The 20,151-nt window shown below is 29.7% G+C and overlaps 2 protein-coding genes across 4 annotated transcripts in view; both read left to right on the forward strand.

Moving 5' to 3' along the window:
* The first annotated feature begins 9,781 nt into the window (after nt 1-9,781).
* On the forward strand, nt 9,782-15,562 carry LOC115723414 (polygalacturonase At1g48100). 2 transcript variants are annotated; one of them, XM_030652899.2, is made up of 7 exons: nt 9,782-9,993; nt 12,286-12,775; nt 12,868-13,035; nt 13,318-13,362; nt 13,456-13,663; nt 13,795-13,876; nt 14,741-15,562. In XM_030652899.2, the coding sequence occupies exons 2-7, from the start codon at nt 12,323-12,325 to the stop codon at nt 15,249-15,251; spliced, it is 1,467 nt and encodes a 488-aa protein (XP_030508759.1). In that variant the 5' UTR covers nt 9,782-9,993; nt 12,286-12,322; the 3' UTR covers nt 15,252-15,562. The 2 variants fall into 2 exon arrangements, with proteins under 2 accessions (XP_030508759.1, XP_030508758.1); XM_030652898.2 differs by lacking the exon at nt 9,782-9,993 and having other exon boundaries at nt 11,727-12,775.
* A 3,090-nt stretch (nt 15,563-18,652) lies between these two features.
* The window catches only part of LOC115723397 (uncharacterized), a 34,031-nt gene continuing 32,532 nt past the window's right edge, over nt 18,653-20,151 (forward strand). For both annotated transcript variants that reach the window (XM_061104507.1, XM_061104508.1), the window contains exons 1-3: nt 18,653-18,992; nt 19,598-19,679; nt 20,028-20,131. In XM_061104507.1, the coding sequence (XP_060960490.1) occupies nt 18,978-18,992; nt 19,598-19,679; nt 20,028-20,131 (201 nt within the window). In that variant the 5' untranslated portion in view covers nt 18,653-18,977. The remainder of the gene's footprint in view (nt 18,993-19,597; nt 19,680-20,027; nt 20,132-20,151) is intronic.

Genomic DNA, 20,151 nt, shown 5'->3' on the forward strand with positions numbered 1-20,151 from the left:
GGGCTGGGCCGGGCCGTGTCAGATTTCAAGATGGAAGGAATGAGAAACTCACAAAAATATTGAATTTTTAGTAAAGATTTACATTTATACTGTCACACGGCAAAAATTAGATTTAAATTAGATTTATACTGTATTTACCTTTTTTTTTTTTCTTTTATACTTTAGATGCCAAAAATCACATATTGAGCCTCTGTCTTCTACATCCACAGAGAGAACTACTCTAGCAATACGAGAACACCTGAAAACAACTATTAATTTCGGCAAGATGGAACAAAAATAGAGAAATCGACATCAAATAAATAATCATAGCAAAACAACTGTAAAACAACACTAAAAAAATTAAAAAAAAAAAACAAAAGAAAAAAATGATTAAAAAAAGCTAACTATCTTCTGCATAGCCTCAAACTAGATATAATAGCGACTATATTTGCAAGTCCAGTCTTGAAAAATCAGAATAAAAAAAACTACTAAAATAACATAAAAACAAATGTAAAATAATGAAGCAAATATAACCACTTAAAAAAATATATAAAAGAACCACACCCTTCAAATTTTTTTTGCCAATGAACTTGTCAAGTGTATTTATAGGAGAATCAGAATAAAAAAACACAAAAACAGCCATAGAGAAGGAAGAAGAAATATATTTATAGCCCTCATTTTCCACACACGTATAGAACTACCGCATCAACACGAGAATACTTGGAAAATAACCATTAATTTGGCGAGATGGATCAAGAACACGTATAGAACCACCACATCTTCCTCATTTACGTTGATGATATTATAGTTGCTACTAAAAATATTGCAACATTGAACAAATTCATATCTACCCTTGATGCACAATTCAAACTAAAGGATCTTGGCAGTCTACATTTCTTCCTTGGTCTCGAGATAGCCAGATGTTCCAAAGGAATATTAGTCAGTCAAAGACCCTTCACACTCCAACTGCTAAAAGACTCATGTTGCCTCGACTCTAAACCAGTCTCAACAATGATGATGGCACGCTCTTACAAAATTCAACTCAATACAGAAGCTTAATAGGGAAACTACTTTATCTCACCATCACAAGACCTGACATCAGTTTTACAGTAAATAAACTCAGCCAATTCCTCCAATCTCCAAAGCAACCTCACTTACATGCTGCAACTCGAGTCTTACAATACCTCAAAAGCTCCCCTAGGACTCTTCTTTTATGCATCATGTTCAGCTCCCCAATTTTAGGCCTTTGCCAGTGCTGATTAGGGAGCTTGTCTTGACACTAGAAGATTTATCTTAGGGTATTGCGTTTTCCTTAAACAATCACTCATCTCATGGAAATTCAAGAAATAACCAACTGTTTCTCGCTCTTCAGGTGAAGCAAAGTATAGGGTCATGTCAAATGCTACTTGTGAACTTACATGGCTACGTACACTCCATCATTAAGGATTTCAACATACAAATACAGCTGCCATCTATACTCTTTTGTGATAATTCAGCAGCAATCCACATCACAAAAAATCACGTCTACCATGAAAGAACTAAACATGTAGAAATTGACTGTCACATTGTTAGAGAAAAAGTCACCAATAACACTATAAAGATGAACCATGTTTCTTCAAAAACCAACTAAGCCGACATCTTAACAAAACTACTTTTCCCAAACCATTTCAATGACATTGTATCCAAGATGGGTTGTCAAAATTTTTTACATTCTATCTTGAATGGGCCTATTAAATTTAGTTGGTTAGTTAAGTTTGTTAGGAGCTAAGTTAGTTAGTTGGTTAGTCCTTACTTCTATTTGTACTAGTTCAACTATTGCCTATATATAAGGCATCCTTTCATTAACGTATAAACACAATTTTACAAACAAATAAAGATTACATTCTTTGTTGTAATAATTAGGTGATTTTTTATTTATACGTAAACCATAATAAATTAAGAAACTAACAAAAATGAATAGTAATTACAATTATCAAGATTTGTACATTGATAAATATGTATATACTAGTAAAAAGTTACAATGCGAGGCACATATACTAAATTTTATGCTAGTTTTTTTTACGTTATTAAAAAGTGATACAATTAAAAATTAAAAAAAAATATTATTAGTTATTAGGTTCAACATCATTACCCTGTGTTCATTTTTAAAGAAAAAAAATATTTATGAAATAATAATTTATTGCAACGCGAGTACAGGTAAAATTCAGAAAAATATAGCATTTATTAGTAGAGTATTGACAATTTCAACAGTAAATTAATTGATTGTATACTTTTTTGTCTGCTAACATTAAGCTTTTGATATTTGAGTGGTGAACTCTTATTTGTCCGCTTTTCAAATTTTTCTAACACTCTCATTTTATTCTTCCAACTTTCTGTAGTTGGAGTGATGTCCTTAATTGTTGTATATAGTGTACTCATTTATTCACCTGCTTTCAAATAAAACAATAGATATACAAAATAAAATTAAATATAACTAAGCTCATATTAAAATCAATCTCACCTTTCAATATAGTAAAAGATTTTTAAATTGATTCATTCTCACTTAATAATAATTGTGACAGACTTAACGAATAATAATATTATGTTACCTAATAACAAAATAGGAATCCACCAAACAACATTATGAAAATTTATTCCAGGTATAATTATATAAATCTATTACTCATTGAAGTCTATAAGAAACTCTAAAAAGCTCACAATACGAAATTTCACATCAAAAATCTAAAAATGATCAACTATGTAGCAGGAATAATAATACAATAACTAAAATTGCCTAGTCATATACAGTCTTAAAACTTAAAAGAGTGACATTATTCATTCAAGTTTCGACTAAGTGTTTCTGAGTTTGAGTTATAATATTGTGTCCTGTGTTTATGTCCAAATATTATGTGTCTCTGGCTAATCTAGTGAAGAAGATTAAAGTTTTGATTCTCAATAAATAGAATGAATATAAGTGTATACTTTGTAGTAGGTTATTATTGTGTCATTTTTAAGTTAATGTGTCAACTTGAAAATAATTAATTTAATAAACAGAATGGAGTCAATCTAAAAATATTTTTCTACCTTAATAAGTAGAGCTATAGAAAACAAACTCAGTAACTTTTTGAGTGTTAAAAAATTGTAAATGGTTATAAATTCAGAGTAAGTAAGTTGTGTGTGGCAGCTGGTTAAAGAAGCCAAAATTGAGGTTTATGATTAGAAAGTAGAAGCACCGCTAGAACTTTCCTTTGTTTGAAGTAATAGTATAATAACTAATATTTTTTATTACATATTAATAATTAATTCAAGATGAACTTTTCAAAGTATTTTTGAAACATCGTGGGATATATAAATGCAATACTTTTGCATCTTTAGCAATATATATATAATATATAAATAGTAGTAAATTCTTATTTAATTTTTAATTGTATCATGGCATAAAATTTAATATATAGCTTTTTACTTACCATGCATGGTCGACACCTCAATTGAATAGAGTCCTATTCAATTAGTTTCTGTTTTTCGTGTCTTGATTTCAGATTGTAAGAAATTATTATTTTTCTTTGGACCTTGACCACTTAAACTATGATCGTATAGTTTTAGAATAAAATTCTTATATGATCGTAGATGTATATTTATGGTATTGTTTATTAATAATTAAGATATCAAATTAAATATTTTAAACCATGAATTTCTCATAAACCATTTTATTTTTATTAATAAATCATTTTATTTTATATTCGGTTCCCTACTCATCCTTTCAACCTCAATTATTTCTTTGTGATTTACAACCAATTTTGTCATTTTTTTCACCTACAAAATTAAATTTATTTAAAAATCCACCCCATATATATCTATTATCAAACTGTACATATATACAAATGCTTGATTAGTTTAAAATTTAAAAAAGTTTTATGTTTCTAAAAATTTAAAAGATGAGTCCACACGAAAATTTTTGATTGGTTGGTAGTTTTAAAAAATCTGTTTGGTTTGGTTTTGTTTTTACTTTTTAATTTTTAAAATTGTATTTTCAAAATTAATAAACCATTTTATTTTTATTAATAAATCATTTTATTTTTAATATAAATAAAAAGTCAATTTCTCATAAACTAAGAATTCTGTTATATAAGCATACTTTATATAGAATATAAATAATTATATAATATTCTTTGCTTTTATTTATTTATATATATCACAATTGGTATTCTTTTTTTTTCCCTATCTCAATGCGATTCTTTGAGTGTGTTTACTGAGAATATTTAATGCTTAATAATCTCTTTTCATTCTTTCTTAGTTTACTATGATTTTGAACTACATTTGTGTTTTTGCCACTTTTTCTGTTCATTGTGATCTTGAACCACAATAAATTATTCTAAATAATATAAATAAAATGGATTGCTAAATATCAATTCAAATATTAATAGAATTTGTTTTATTATTATTTTATTATATATAAATAATATTTTATTATTTTATTAAATAAAAATAAAAGTCACCCATAAATTTCTCATAAACTAATAATTTTAATTATATAGGCACACTTTATATAGAATAGATATATTTTGTTGGTATATCATAAAAAAGGAAAGTGGGTTGGAGATGCCGAGAAGCCCCATGACAAAACCTTATATACCAAATACATACATAATTTTGGACATATATATTTAGGATCGATCTTGATTCAATGTACGTATCACATAATATTAATTAATATTAGTACCACCATATACAATACAACTGAACTGACCACAAATCAAAAGGAAAAGGGTTGTCGCTGTGGACTTTCCAAATATATATTAGTGTCAGCTTTTGGAAGATTAAAGAAATATTTATGATTTGCTAGCTAGCTGTGATTTATATAATTTGATACGTAACTACATAAAATTTTATATTATGGGAAACGTACAACCATATTATGTATAATTAAGTGATGAGTTGTGCCACTTTTCATCAGATCAAATGGTTCTTATATGCTCACAGTTTGTTGTGTTATAATCATATATTGAAATCTTTAAAAATAAAACTCAAATAATTAATTATCATTTTAAACAATTATTAATTATATATGATTATGAGTAGATGCCATTTTTATGCTTTTATGGATTATATATCAATATATATAAATATACTTTGACCAACAACAGAGCATGAATGGATTAATTAGCATACAATTAATGTCATAGCTAGCCTAGCATGACATAAAAATTAATTAATTATTAAATATTGTTATAAGACATTAATAATACTTAGTACAAGGGCCGGTCTTGAGTTGAAATGACCTATAAGTAAAAAAAAAATATTTAGGCCCTTACTATATAATAATAAATAGTATTTTTAAAAATAATTAAAAAAATATATATATTTTTTAAAGACAATTTTTTTATTTGAGTTTCTAAAATGAGTAGACTTTAAGTGCGGGCCTAACTCACCTATATCCAGAGTCAGTACTGCTTAATTAGTATGTAACACTGTATTATTTGTGATACTTAATATTATTATTATATTAATTAGTTGTTTTATAAATAATAAATAACACTTGGTATTAAATTATATTAATAATTATATTATATTTTATAAAGATATTAAGTATAATATTTTTTAAAAATTATTATATATTAAATTATATAAAATTTAATAAGTAATTGTATGGACAACAATATAATAAGTAAAAGTAGAATTTGTTTTAAGATTTGTATTAATATATGATGGATGGACAATACATATATAAGGTTTTTAGTTGTGCACCCGTGACACACAGAAACTATAACCCGTGAATTATTTGATATGCCACGTGCCACTCTCTCTATCCACGTATCTCCATACAATATTTTTAATTTTTATAATAAATTTAAAGAGAGAGAGGAGAGGCTATCTTGATTCTTGACCAGACTGATGAGCAGAATCAAACTTTACTGCTGCATGTGAAGTGTGAACTACTCTATATATGTTTCTGTTTTGGAAATCTAATATTTGAGGAAGACTCTGCTAGCTCTTACATATATCTAATCACCAATCCATTTTCACACCATGCCAATCATCAACACTCTTTCCTATCTTTATTATTTATATAGAGTTCTTATTATGCATTAGTAGTGTGCCAAATTATTAGGGCTGTACATATATTTTCGTAAACCGCCTAAACCGAATAACCCGCCTAAACCAAACCGAAAAAACTGCCAAAAAAAAAAAAACCGAAAAAACCGACGAAAAAAAAAACCGCCCAATCTGTATATTAGGCGGGTTGAAAATAAAGTAACCCGCCCAATTAAACCGACCTAACCCGACCTAACCCGACCTACCACTATTAATTTTTTATTTTTTATTTTTTAAAAAATATTATTTATTTTATCCTATTAAAAAAACTAAAGTGGCAGGTTTTTTAAAAATAATTATCAGATATTTATTAAAGGTAAAAGTTTAATAAAAAAACCCCAAATCTAAGACTCACTCACGACTCACTCGTCTCTCTCATCCTCATCCGCTCTCGCTTCGCCGTCACCATCTCAGGCGGTCTGAGATTCTCGCTCACGTCTTCACGCAGCCACTCCAGCAATTGGTAATCTCTCTCTAGGTTTAGAAATTTTATGGTGCAAATTCTCAAGCAAGTAAGATGTAGACTGTACTTAATCACATTTTCTTACTATTTTCTCTAGTAAACCTTGGATCTATGTAATTTTAATGAAACCGAGATCCTCTGGTTACTTAAAAATTGTTGAACGGATATATAAATTTACCTATATAGCAAGTTGTCTTATGTATTATATAAATACTAAATAGTATGCGTGAATATATACTCAATCCTAGATACAATTGCTCAAACCATAAGCAAAAAATCTACAGATCTATTTTTTAGAAAAAGAAAAGGTTTGGCCGGTTTGGGCGGGTTAACCCGACCAAACCGACCAAACCGTTAGTCGGTTTGTAGTTTTTTTTTTTAAATTGGGCGGGTTGCACTTAAATTTTAGCAACCCGAACTTTAAATTGGGTTAGAAAATATATAGGATAAACCGCCCAACCCGACCGACGTACAGCCCTACAAATTATAGGTGGTGCTACACGATTGACTTATGATATTTTTTTAAAGTTAAGTGAACTTATTAGAATTTGAACTCTTAACTTCTTAATTGTTAAACTAATCAAATTACCACTAAATTATAACATATATTTAGCAATTAAAATATTATTATTTATTTTATTACTAATTATATTTTAATTTTTTTTTCGAAACGGGTCCTGAGCGGTGGGGGCTTAAGGCGGCCGCCTCCTACGTCTTAGCTCAGGGCCGACCTCGATTAGATAATATGTGATACACTTTAACTAACTAAGCTATGAATATTTATTATTTACAATACACTTAATTTTACTTAAATTAATAAAAGCCTAATAATTTTTCAATTTTTATTTTGGACCCTTGAAAAGTATGGGCTCTAGGCACGGGCCTAGCCCGCTTATGCCTAAGACTGGCCCTGTGAGACTCGATATTTAATTACACTAATAACAGTATACTACAAACAAAATTACTTTTAGTAACAACATAATTTTTTGTGATTAAATGTGACATTTAATCACAATAAAAAGTTACTTATAATTAAAACATATATAATATTTAATGCAAGTTGTCACTAATTTAATTAGTTTTAATCACAATAAGTATTATAACTAAAAACACATTTAGTCACAATAAATTGTAATTTTTGTAACTATATAATACTTTTAAACACAGATGTTTTAATAACAATTTATAATTAGTCACACATTTTTTACTTTTAATCACAAGTTTTGTTGTGACTAAAAATTAAATTTTTTATAGTAGTATGACACTTATAAAAAGAAAATACTAAGCACCACACTTACCTTTTAACCATTTTATTATTTATATAATATATATTATTTTACACATAACCAATACTTATTTATGAAAACATAAAAAATAGATACAGGTAATAATAATTAAACTTAGAAATAATGCATGCATACTTTGCAAAATCATGAGGGAAATTTGACTTGGAAAATTTAAAAAATATGTATAAAATACTTTAATATTTTGTGCCTAAACTAATACTTTTTAAGATTGAAAACATATGACCACTTTTCCAAAACCCCAATAATACTCCTCTCAAAAACTCAAACCCTTTCTCTCTCCTTCCCTCAAACTCTCTCTGCCTCTTCCCCTTCGCCCGAACCCACATCGCACACCCCCACACAACCCACTCCGACTGACCACTCCGATCGAGACCCACACCCACCATTCCGACCCTCATCCGCGTCACGGAGGAGACCCACTTCGGCATGGAGGAGACCCGAACGGTGCCCAACAATGTCCAAGGTTCACATCTGCGATTTGGGGAAATCACAGTTTGGGGAAGACGATGGCCTGATGGGATCCAATGCATGTGCGAAAAAATTCTGTTTGGGTCCGACGGGTCCGATGGGACCCCGGTGTGGGTTCGATGCATGTGCTGGAAAAATTTTTGGGTTCGACAGGTCCGATGCATGTGTTGTGTAAAAATTTTTTTGGGTCCGACGGGTCTGATGGGGACCCCGATTGGGGTCCGATGGGTATGAAGAAAGAGAGAAGAAGAGAGGGGATAGGAGATAATGTAAATGGGGGTATTTTAGGGATATTATAAAATGTGTCACATCCCACGAATATTACATGTTATGTGTTTAGGGAAAAAATATTGTGTATTTGTAAGCATAAAAAGTCAAATATTTTTAAAAACTCTTAAGAGCTCAAAGATTGAATCTCTCATAACTACACATTAAATATTTTTTAAAAAATTAAAAAGTAGAAATTGGGAATTGATCCCATGATCTAGTTTAAAATAAGACTTTTTACCACTACACCAAATAATTTTTGTAATATTTTCTTCTTATTTAATATTTAATTTATCTATATAAATATTTTTTTTTCACAATCTCGAGGTCCTGAACGTTTGGGGCCCGAGACGCACACCTAACCCGCCTAGGCGCCTACTCTTAGGGCCGGTCCTGATATACTTATAGCATAATTAATGTCAGGCCTGATTATTGAGGTGGTGTTAGGATGTACAGGTTAGTTTTAATAAAATACAAATGAGTTGGTTCTCAAAAAACAAAAGAAACCTAATTAATAACAATCCTCTATTTATTATGATCAGCATAATTAGTTCATGACACCAATATTAAGCATATTTTTTCATTTTAGCTTTTATATATATATTTTTTAGTAAAATCAAATCCACTTCATTAAATAATTAAATCCGTCACATTATAATATTCTTGAGGTACTAGTTGGTAAATCATTTTCAAAAAATAAAAGGAACGATTTGATCATAAAAAAAGAGCCCCAAGTAAGATAATCTGACTAGCCCTAAACAAGACAAGGCAATCTACTTCATTTTAACTAATTTATATTTACATTTCGAAATTATTTATTCCCTTCCAAAATTAACCTATAGATACTCATTTTTATTGTTTTGGAAACACAGATAAATATACCCATTTTAGTTTTAACTTTTAAGACACGTGTCATAGCTAGAAACCACGAATTTAAAAATTAATTCTCACCCACCAAATAATAATAATAATAATAATAATAATATAAAAGTGCATGTACTCAATCAATCACAACCTTTTGTTTCTATCATGGAGCAATATAGAGAGATCATATATATCTCTATATAGAGAGAGAAGAGAAGAGAAGAGAAGAGAGTATGATTCTGAGTCCCCACGTGACAGATTCAGACAAAACCATGCAACGTAACAGACTTTATCGGTTCCTTCCATTTTCCTATATACATAGTTAATTTAACACCTATAAAAACCCCACTTCCTCACCCCCTGCCATCTCACAAAGCAATAAGCTAGTCACATATATATCTATACATACATATATATATACTCACACTCTAGCTCTAACTATATATATATGTTTCTCCAAGTTATAGCTAGTCTTATATAAAATTTGCATGCATGCATTGCATGGGACCATTATATCACTACTACTGAAGCTGCTCCTCAATTGCCCATTGATCTGTGCAAGTTAATAATCAGGTGAATTTTGCCATTGGATATTATTTATATACTTGTGTGTGTATATATATATATGTAAATATATATAATGTGTAAAAATATATCACGTGAGATACAAATTAAAGTTGTTGGCTTTAGTTTGGTTACTTTATTCTTTGTTAACTTATAATTGACTAATAATAATTAATTATTTTAATTTATATATAATACAGAGTTTTTTTTTTTTTTTTTTTTTTGTATTAGTGATGTGTTGGCATATATTTAATTTAAGTGTGGGGGAAATTGTTTGGTTGAAACTAACAAGTTATGGACCATAGAGAAATTGGATGATGAACCCGTGAATGGATTAAAATTCTATTGTCGAGCAGCTATATATACTTTTTTATATATAATTTATATATATATATTATTATTGTTTGATCTCTTTCTCTCTCTATATATTTATTTATTATAAATATATATATATAATAGCTACATGCCTTCCTGCTTCCGTGGCCACAAATAGCTAGCAAACAATGAAGAGTCACGAGAGTTTTTGATTTTACATCATGAAACCCCCCACATTCACCCAATTAATAATGCTTTCTCTTCTGATCATCATATATTATTTTCAATTATTCTCTCTTTCTCTCTCTTTTCCTCTACATATATTCCAAAAAGTTTATCATGTATACACGTATACTCTATAATATCTTTCTTATTCATTATTGAGATTTTTCTCTCTAAAAATGCTATAAAAAACTATTGGTGTTTGGCAATGGCATCACACGACTTTGAAAAAAAATTAAGTATTAAGTCACATAATTTAATTTAGTAGTTATTATAAAATATTGCTAATTATTTGTAAAATAATATTTTGTAGCGTGTATTATTCTTTTATTATTATATATTATGTATATGCATATATTTTTTTTTGAATTAAATATATTATATATGTATTTCAAGTAGTATAATTAATCAAGTACGCGTACGTACACAACACACACAACATCTCTCATGTCGTTATAAATTAACAAGTGGGGTAACTATATATATAAATAATAAATGCAGCCAATACAAACGTAAAGAATATATGTATCAGTCTTTTAATAGGTACGTATAGCATTAAGGAATATTGGTAGTTTAATTAATTAGTATATTGTAAGGTATTATACATACGTGTCTACATACACATGATTAGATGGAATTTTGTTTTTGAAATGTACAAAAATATATGGTAATTGGTTTTAAGCAGGGGCGGACCCACATTGTAGCGAGGGGGGGCAGTCGTCCCCTGAAAAAAAATCGAGAAAAAAATGTATATGTATTTTAATTAGTTACAACATATATTTGTATTAAAAGATGATATTTATAGACATAATAGTAACCTTGGTGTAATGGTTAAGGTAGTTGGTAAATAGATTAGAGGGTAAAGGTTCAAACCCCACTAACTACATTTTATATTTTCTTTTTAAATTTATTTACACCCCCCTCACTTTAAATTCTGGGTCCGCCACTGGTTTTAAGGACATATTAACTTCAAAAATTTCCTAAACAAATTAAACTAGTATAAATGAGTACAATTAAGTTCCAAAATGGTCTTTTTAAATGGATTTATTATGAATTTTTATATACTCAATAATCAATAGGCACATTACTTGGTTATGTATCTATCTATGTTATGGAGAGCTAGCCTTGTTGGGGAGGTGAAACATGTAAAGCACCAGAGAAAGACATGTGGCAGTGGCACTGAGTTCTAGATCTTACTGACCTCAAATCAAACTAGTTCACAAGCTTAAACATAGCTGCATTTTCTATAAATATATATATAAAAATTACACTAGAGAGTAAAAAAGCAGCAGTACATGCATGCACATGTGTATATGTATGTCAAATATTATTATGTGTATCAAAACAGTTTTAAGTTGGACAGAGTGAAAAAAAAAAAAAGAGAAAAAGAATTAGCTGCTAGATTTTTGGACCACATAACATGGTGTCATATACGGTCTAAAACTTTAAAAAATAAAATAATAGACAAAAGAAAGTGAGAGATAACTAGGAAGAATCTAGTTAAAAAAACAAAAGAACATGTAATGTAACACTACCAGATTATTGCCACACACAAAGAAAAACCCTTCAAAAACCTTTTTCATTTTTTCTCTTCTCCACCACATTTCAACCAACAAAAACAGAACACGTGTCATCATCACACATCATAGTGAACTTTTAAAAACATTCATCACTATAAAATTAAGACTCCTCTGCTCCAATTATTTCGTACTACATATATATAATATAACTCACTACTACTCTCCCTCTGTTATAATTTTTCAGAACAAGCTATATACAAAGAAGGAAAAAGAATCAACCAATGGAGATAATTCGTGGGCTGTTACTAATTTTTTGGATGATTGTTATTATTAACAATGTAGAAGGAAGATTTCATTACCACAAGAAGCAAAACAAGAACAACAATGAATCCCCAACACCTTCAGCTTCAGTTGTGCCATCAGACCCTTCTTCTTCTCCTCCTCCTTCATCATCACCAGTAGTAGTACCTTCAGACCCTTATGTAAACAACCCTGCTCCAGCACCAGAGGATGATGATACGACAACAGGAGGGGGAGATAATTGTACGACATTCGATGTTATGTCGTTTGGTGCAGTTGGAGATGGTGTGGCAGACGACACTGCAGCCTTTAAAGAGGCATGGAAAGCTGCCTGTGGTGTTGAATCCGGTGTCGTTTTGGCCCCTGCTGATTATTGTTTTAAAATTACTTCTACTATCTTTTCTGGACCCTGCAGCCCTGGATTAATGTTCCAAGTAAGTAATGTTATTGATTATTAATTATTAATTAGGATAAAAAAGGGAAATGAAATTGATTTTGTGTTTGTTTTGTGAATTGATTAATATAGGTAGATGGGGTATTAATGACACCAGATGGACCAGAGGAATGGCCTAAAGCAGATAGCCTTAAGCAATGGCTTGTGTTTTACAGACTGGATAATATGAGTTTCACAGGAACTGGTACTATTCAAGGCAATGGAGAAAAGTGGTGGGATCTCCCTTGCAAACCTCACAGGGTAAACAAATATAACCATCTTATATTTTAGCATTTACTAAAAATTGTACCAAATTTAACACAAAATATAGTCAAATTTATCAAAATTTACCTTTTTATTAGACACTTTAAATAGAGCATTGCTATTGGGCATTAGTAGTGCCTAGCACTTTCTATTAGTAGGCAATATTCTCTAAAAGTTATTTTATTAAGTTATATGACACCCGATACTTAATTACACCCAGAAGAATACTAGAAACCAAACTTTGAAGCTCATTGGTAATAACTTGAACTGAAAATGCAGGGTCCAAATGGATCAACAAAGTCAGGACCATGTGATAGCCCAGCTGTGAGTACTACTATTATTTACTAAAGAGAGTTCAATTTCAATGTATGTTTTTTTTTTTTTAATTAATGAAGTGATAATTGAATAATGGTGCAGTTAATACGATTCTTCATGAGCAACAACTTGGTTGTAAAAGGGCTTAGCATAAAAAACAGTCCAATGTTTCACATGAAATTCGATGGGTGTGAAGGTGTGCTAATTGATGGGATATCCATTTCATCACCAAAGCTAAGCCCAAACACTGATGGGATCCACATAGAGAATACTAAATCGGTGGGGATATACAACTCAATGATAGCCAATGGTATAGTTACCTCCCTATACTATTACAACACTACCATTTATTTAGTCTTGTCTTTTTCAATTCATTCATTAATTAATTACATTTTTATTTATTAATTAATTACATTTTTATTTATTAATTAATTACCAAAGGTGATGACTGCATTTCTATTGGTACTGGATGCTCTGACGTGGACATTGAAGGTGTGACCTGTGGCCCAAGTCACGGGATTAGGTGCGTACTCATTTTGTTGAAAATCAATTTATACTTTCATGTATATAGAGAAAATATCTATTCTATGATATTTAGTAAGTTATATTTTTTATACAGTTTGAATAAAATTTTATATAAAAAAAATCACAAACTAAAAAAAAAAAATTAAAACTATATTTTATTATTTTCATCTATTTTATAATTTGATGAAAACAACTAAAACCCCTTCAAAAATAGATTTTTGTATTATTATTAATACAATACATATAATAATTTTTTTTTTATTGTTAAAACATATATTAAGATTAATTCTACAATTTTTTTTTTTTGAAAAATCATTTTCTTTTTAACTTTTTTTATTACTAGAAATCAAATTAAATTTCGAAAACAATATTTTATTATTTAAAAATAATATATTTAGTATGATAACTTAATTAAAAAGAAAAAAAAAGAATAATATTATAAGCATATACTCAAATAATTGCACACACTTATCATACAAACTAATTATATTATTTTTAAGTGGGAAGAATGTCTACATCAATTTAAGTGTAGTATACTCTTAAAAAAACCATAATATCATATTATCATATACATGAGATATTTTCTAATTAACCAACAAAATTCTCAATCCATGACAGCTAATTAATGAGACCAACATAAAAAAAAATATATTAATATATTAAATTTTTAAAAAAATAATCAACTAAAAATTAGTTATTTTTTTTTCAATGCTCAAAAATTACTACAAAATTATGTCGTTTCAGATTTACAATTTTTTTTTTCTTACAATAATAGAAGTTAAAAAAAACGTTAATAATCTAAAAAAAAGTGTGAGCTTAGATACAAATATTTACTTATTTTGTTGTTGTTATATATTTATAGCATTGGGAGCTTAGGAGTGCATAACTCACAAGCATGTGTATCAAACATATCAGTTCGAAACGTAATGATAAGAGAATCAGACAACGGCCTAAGAATCAAGACATGGCAAGGTGGTACGGGTTCAGTGAGTAACATACTATTCGAGAATATTGAAATGGAGAATGTGAGAAACTGCATCAATGTTGACCAATACTACTGTCTATCCAAGGCTGATTGTCTTAATCAAACCTCAGCTGTGTACGTAAACGACATCCAATATCGAACCATTAAAGGCACATACGACGTACGGACAACCCCAATTCACTTTGCTTGTAGTGATGCTGTGGCTTGCACTAACATCACTATGTCCGATGTTGAGTTGTTGCCACACGAGGGACAGTTGCTTGAAGACCCCTTTTGTTGGAATGCTTATGGTACTCAACAAACTCTTACTATTCCTCCAATTAATTGTTTGCAAGATGGGGAGGCTCAAACTCTAGCTGAACCCCATAAATATACTTGCAATAATTAATTCATTCATTATAAAATATATATTTATTTATTTAGGGGGGGTTACAAACTTACAATATATATATATGTGTGTGTGTGTGGTATAATTACTTGTATTTGTATAGAGAGATCGGCTGAAGAGATCACTTATTGGGGTATGTGATATTATTATTATTATTAGGCGCTCCATCCCTGTTTGGGTCTTATATATAAGGACCTCTTATTGTGTGATGAGGATGATGATGATGATGATGATATATGTCAATTTATTAAATTGGGTATTATTGTAATTTTTAATGATATATATATATGAAGTTTTGATTTATTAGTAAAGTTTTTATTTTATTATTTATTTGTAAAAAGGGTACTTGAAAAAGATTAATGTTAAGAGATAGTAGCACCATAAGAAACTACTACTAATCACTGTCATATTAAGTATAATGTTGAACATTTTAAGATAAGTACTGCGATCCTTCAAAAAAAAAAAAAAAAAAAAAAGATAAGTACTGCGAAAAAGTCCCAAGGAAGTAATTAAAATCCATGTAATGAGGTAATCTTCTTTCTATTCTATCCTTGGAGAGCTAAATCTAATGTTTGGCAAGTACGATACAAAAGTGATAAGAGTAAACTAAATTCGTAAGAAGAATATGTTTTGGGGAATTTTGCTATTGAAAATAGGTATTGGACACAAAATAAATAAATTAAAAATGGGTAATTATATGGAGTGATATAAAAATGGAATAATTACATAAGGCACTATTTTTTGTAAAATATTTATATTTTTACGTTCAAAGAATGTTTTTTTACATTTTTACGGTTTTCTAAAAAATAACACGAAAACAACGTAAAATCAACAAGAAAATAACATAAAAATAATATGAAAATAACATCAAAATAACAACAAAAAAACAACAAAAAATAACATACATATAACAAAAAATTAACAACAAATGAACAAAATTTCAACATAAAAAGACCGTATTTTATGTAAATAAAATCAAAAAAATTGTAAAATGTTTAAAATTCCGTGAAACTGTATTTTTGTTATTTTTTTGTTATTTTTGTGTATTTATGAAATTAACCCTATAAAAATAGAGGTATTTGCCATATGAGAGATAACAGGCCCAAAGTTAATGTTTCACGCAGGCCCAATAGCCCAACAAAAAGGTAAGCAAGTATGGCTTCAATAATATCTCAAAAATAAATAAATAAATAAATAATATCTCAAATATTGATAAAAAAGTACAATTTCAATAATGTCTCAAAAATGGAAATAGTTCAAAAAAAAAAAAAAAATAGAGAGAGAGAAGTATAGTTTCAATAAACCCTTCCTTACGAACAAATAAAAAAAGTTCACTTGTAATTGTGATAAAGACTTGTGTTGAAATGGGAAGAGCCAACGTGGTGGAGTGAAGCTATTAAAGCCTTCAAACATGGAAGATATATTATATTTAAGAAGAATACAATATGAAATATCAATGTAAACCAATTGTATATTAGCAGAAAGAAAGGTTAGAAACTTTTTCATAAGATAAATGTGAGAATGAGTCATCACGCTAGCCCCACCACACTAACTCCTTTATCTTTGGAAACACACCACCCCATCCCACACATCTGTTGTGAGCCCAAATCTAATACTAAGGGGTAGTAATGTAATTTACTTCATGTTCAAATTTTCATACTATATGATACATATAGACAATGTTCTTTGCTCTTTTTCCCTATTCTTTTATTATTTTCATGTAATGAATTACAAAATTTTATAATGAAAAATTAACAACAAAATATTAATAAGAGTACAAAATAACGATAAAATATTTGTTAGGAAGGTTTTATAGCTAATTAGTAATTAGTACAAAGTTTGGTGTTTAAACTATATGTGTGTGATGTCAAAAAAATAAAATTTGTTATATTTTTCATCACAATCGTTGTTGATAAATTTATTTAATTTAATATTAATATATCAATGTTAGATTCTTTCAAAATGACTTCTAAATTAAAAAAATATATTTTTTTTTATAATTTTTTAACAAAATACTTAAAAAATGTATATAATTTTAATTCTAAAGGCTTAAAAAAAGTTTAAAGAAGCTTAGCTGTTATTTTAAAAATTTGATAAGATGACATGGTTAATGTTTTTAACACGGTGCAAGAGATTACAAGGCGGAAAATTAAGAAAAACATCACAATGTTACACACCCAACATTGGGCGCAACGTTCCATGACCGAGCAGTAAGACTTGGGGCATTCCCATCCGCCTAGTGCCAATCTTTCCTCCATCTTCTCAAATGCAATTTTGCTATAATCAACAAATGTCCAAAGGGAGCATTTGCTCAAAACATGACCCGACTAGGAAACTGAAGCGCACAACGGTGCCCACCTATGCGCCAGTACCAAAAAATCTCTCCAATTCCCCAAAGGCAGCTTCCAGCATCAAAAGTTTCACTTCCTTACTATCGTCTTCTCTTCATTTTCTTAGAAGACCTTGTAGAGGTGGGAATAAGAATTTAGATAAGCTATGACTCGAGCATAAAAAACAGCACATTATGGCCATGACCAGCTAAAGATCTAAGCGAGTGGCTCATCGTGAGACCTTAGCCCGATGCCTTTTAACCGAAGCGAAGTTAGTCACAGGTCAACCCTTCAGAGTTCTTCTTACTCCCCGATTCTGTACCCTTGGCTAACTTGTTTTCCTGCGTTGCTCCCCTCTCATCTAAACTATCTTTCTCTCCTAACGTTGAGCGTGAAAGCGGCTCTGAACGGTCTTTCTTTGTGAGGGAAAACTGGTGCACTCACGCCTGGTGTAAGGGCACTTCACACAAGTTCATCAAGGTAATTTGTGGGCTGTAACTAATTTCTATTTAACTTTTCAATTTGATAATTTTGTGATCTATAATGTGGCTAAATGAATTTATGCTTAGAATTTGACTAGATTGATTGAAGCATCAACAATTCTAATAAATATTATGTATACAATGACCGAGAGGTCTAATATTCTTTATCTATAAATGATATTTTTTTTAAAAATATGTTACCGACTTCAGCTTCTCTGGTTCAAACTTAATTTTATTAGAATAGTTCCTCTTGGTAATGAAAATTGGAAAATTTTAGTGAGTAGAGCTAGAACTATTGCTATTGTGAAATTCACAATCTCTTTCAATTTTTTTTAAAAGTATAACTTTATGTAAAAATTGAGAGCAAAAAGCAGTAAAAAATTGTATTAAGTTAAAATGGAATTATTTGAGTATATAACATATAAAGTATGTATATTTTAAAATAAACTTTCCAAAATAGGAAAATAAAATATAAAGTTGAGGGGTGAGTGAGTAGTGGGGACAGGTGGTTACATTAGGGAGTAGTGGATGGATAGCAAAAGATATATAAAAACCTGAAACTGATTCCAAATCAGAAAATGGCAAACCAATTAAAACATTATTTTTCCCAATGACCGACCTCACCGTCACCCCTATAAATAACATTTTCTACCTCTTTCTTCAATTTTTTTTCTTCTTTTTTTAATTTCTTCTCTTTTCTTTCAAACCGTCCTCTCTCTCTCTCTCTGTACACAAAAGTATCATTCGTTCGAGGTACAATACAAGAAGAAGAAGAGGGTTTCAGCTTTGGTTGTTTCACCTTCAGCCGTTTCAGTCTTCGATCTTCTCTGCAATGGCAATACTCTCCTCCCTTCCACCTTGATCGGACTTTTAATTTCATTTTTTGATTATTCTTCATCATACGATTCGCAACCATGTTTGAAGCTCATGTAAGCTTTCTCTTCCGTTTTCGTGTCTGATTAATTTAATTACTGTCGTTTCTTTGATTCGTCTTATTTGAATGAAATTCAAGTGTTTCCGAGGCCTTTTTTTTGTGACCGTGTAATGTTATGGAAATGCAGTATTATTATTATTTTCGGTTTTGTTCTCTGTTTTAATTTAATCAGTGTTATGTATTCATAGCTGTTCATTTGATTAATTTAGAATAACATTCAGTTATAATCATTACTTTTATTTTAATTCTCCAATTTGGTGGTTACTTGAATGTCTTGGAGGGTTTTTGTGGCCATGGATTATGGTGCAATAGTCATCATATCATAGTGTGTCTCACAAGAACTAATATTCGCAAAAAGGCTAACCTGAAAAATCCGTGCTACTTACTAAGAATGGTTCATATGCAATTTATATGGATTGCTTAGTTTCCATGAGAAATGGCCTATTGGTTTTATAGCTGACAGGTTGCTTAAAATTTGAAGACTGTAGGAGTTTTAGTGGAATATAACTTGAGTTAAGAGTTGAGACTAAAATGAAGATGTTATCTCAACAGCAATATAAGAAGATTTTGTTGTTTCTTAATGCATGCTTTCTTTGGCAGGTGCTACATTTGCTTCGAAGATACCTGGGCGAATATGTCCATGGACTCTCAGCAGAAGCTTTAAGAATCAGTGTCTGGCAAGGTTTGCTTTTTATGAGCTTGTTTCACGCGTTTTGCCTTTTCTTTTTTCTTACAGTTCTAGATACTATATTTGTTTAATATCATTGCCGGTTGAGACAATCTACTTACTGGACGTGTGAAACATACCTGTAACCTTTTGCGTTGTTACAAACTAAATGCTATGCAAATTTGATTTCCAGAATAATGATATCTCGGCTTCACACTGGATTTCCTTAACCAATTTTTGCTTGTATTACTATTTCACATTAATACAAGAAAGATAATAATGATATCTTGTCTACGTTTTCCCCCAGAATTTGTACTCTTTTTTAAAAAATATTTTTATTTTTTATTTTTCAATTTTGAACAGGTGATGTTGTTCTTAAAGATTTGAAACTGAAGGCAGAGGCACTAAACTCATTAAAGCTTCCAGTCACCGTCAAGGCTGGTTTTGTTGGTACAATAACATTAAAGGTAGCAATGGTTTTCTTATT

This window comes from Cannabis sativa, chromosome 9 (genome assembly GCF_029168945.1).
Source record: "Cannabis sativa cultivar Pink pepper isolate KNU-18-1 chromosome 9, ASM2916894v1, whole genome shotgun sequence".
NCBI classification, from domain to species: Eukaryota; Viridiplantae; Streptophyta; class Magnoliopsida; order Rosales; family Cannabaceae; genus Cannabis; species Cannabis sativa.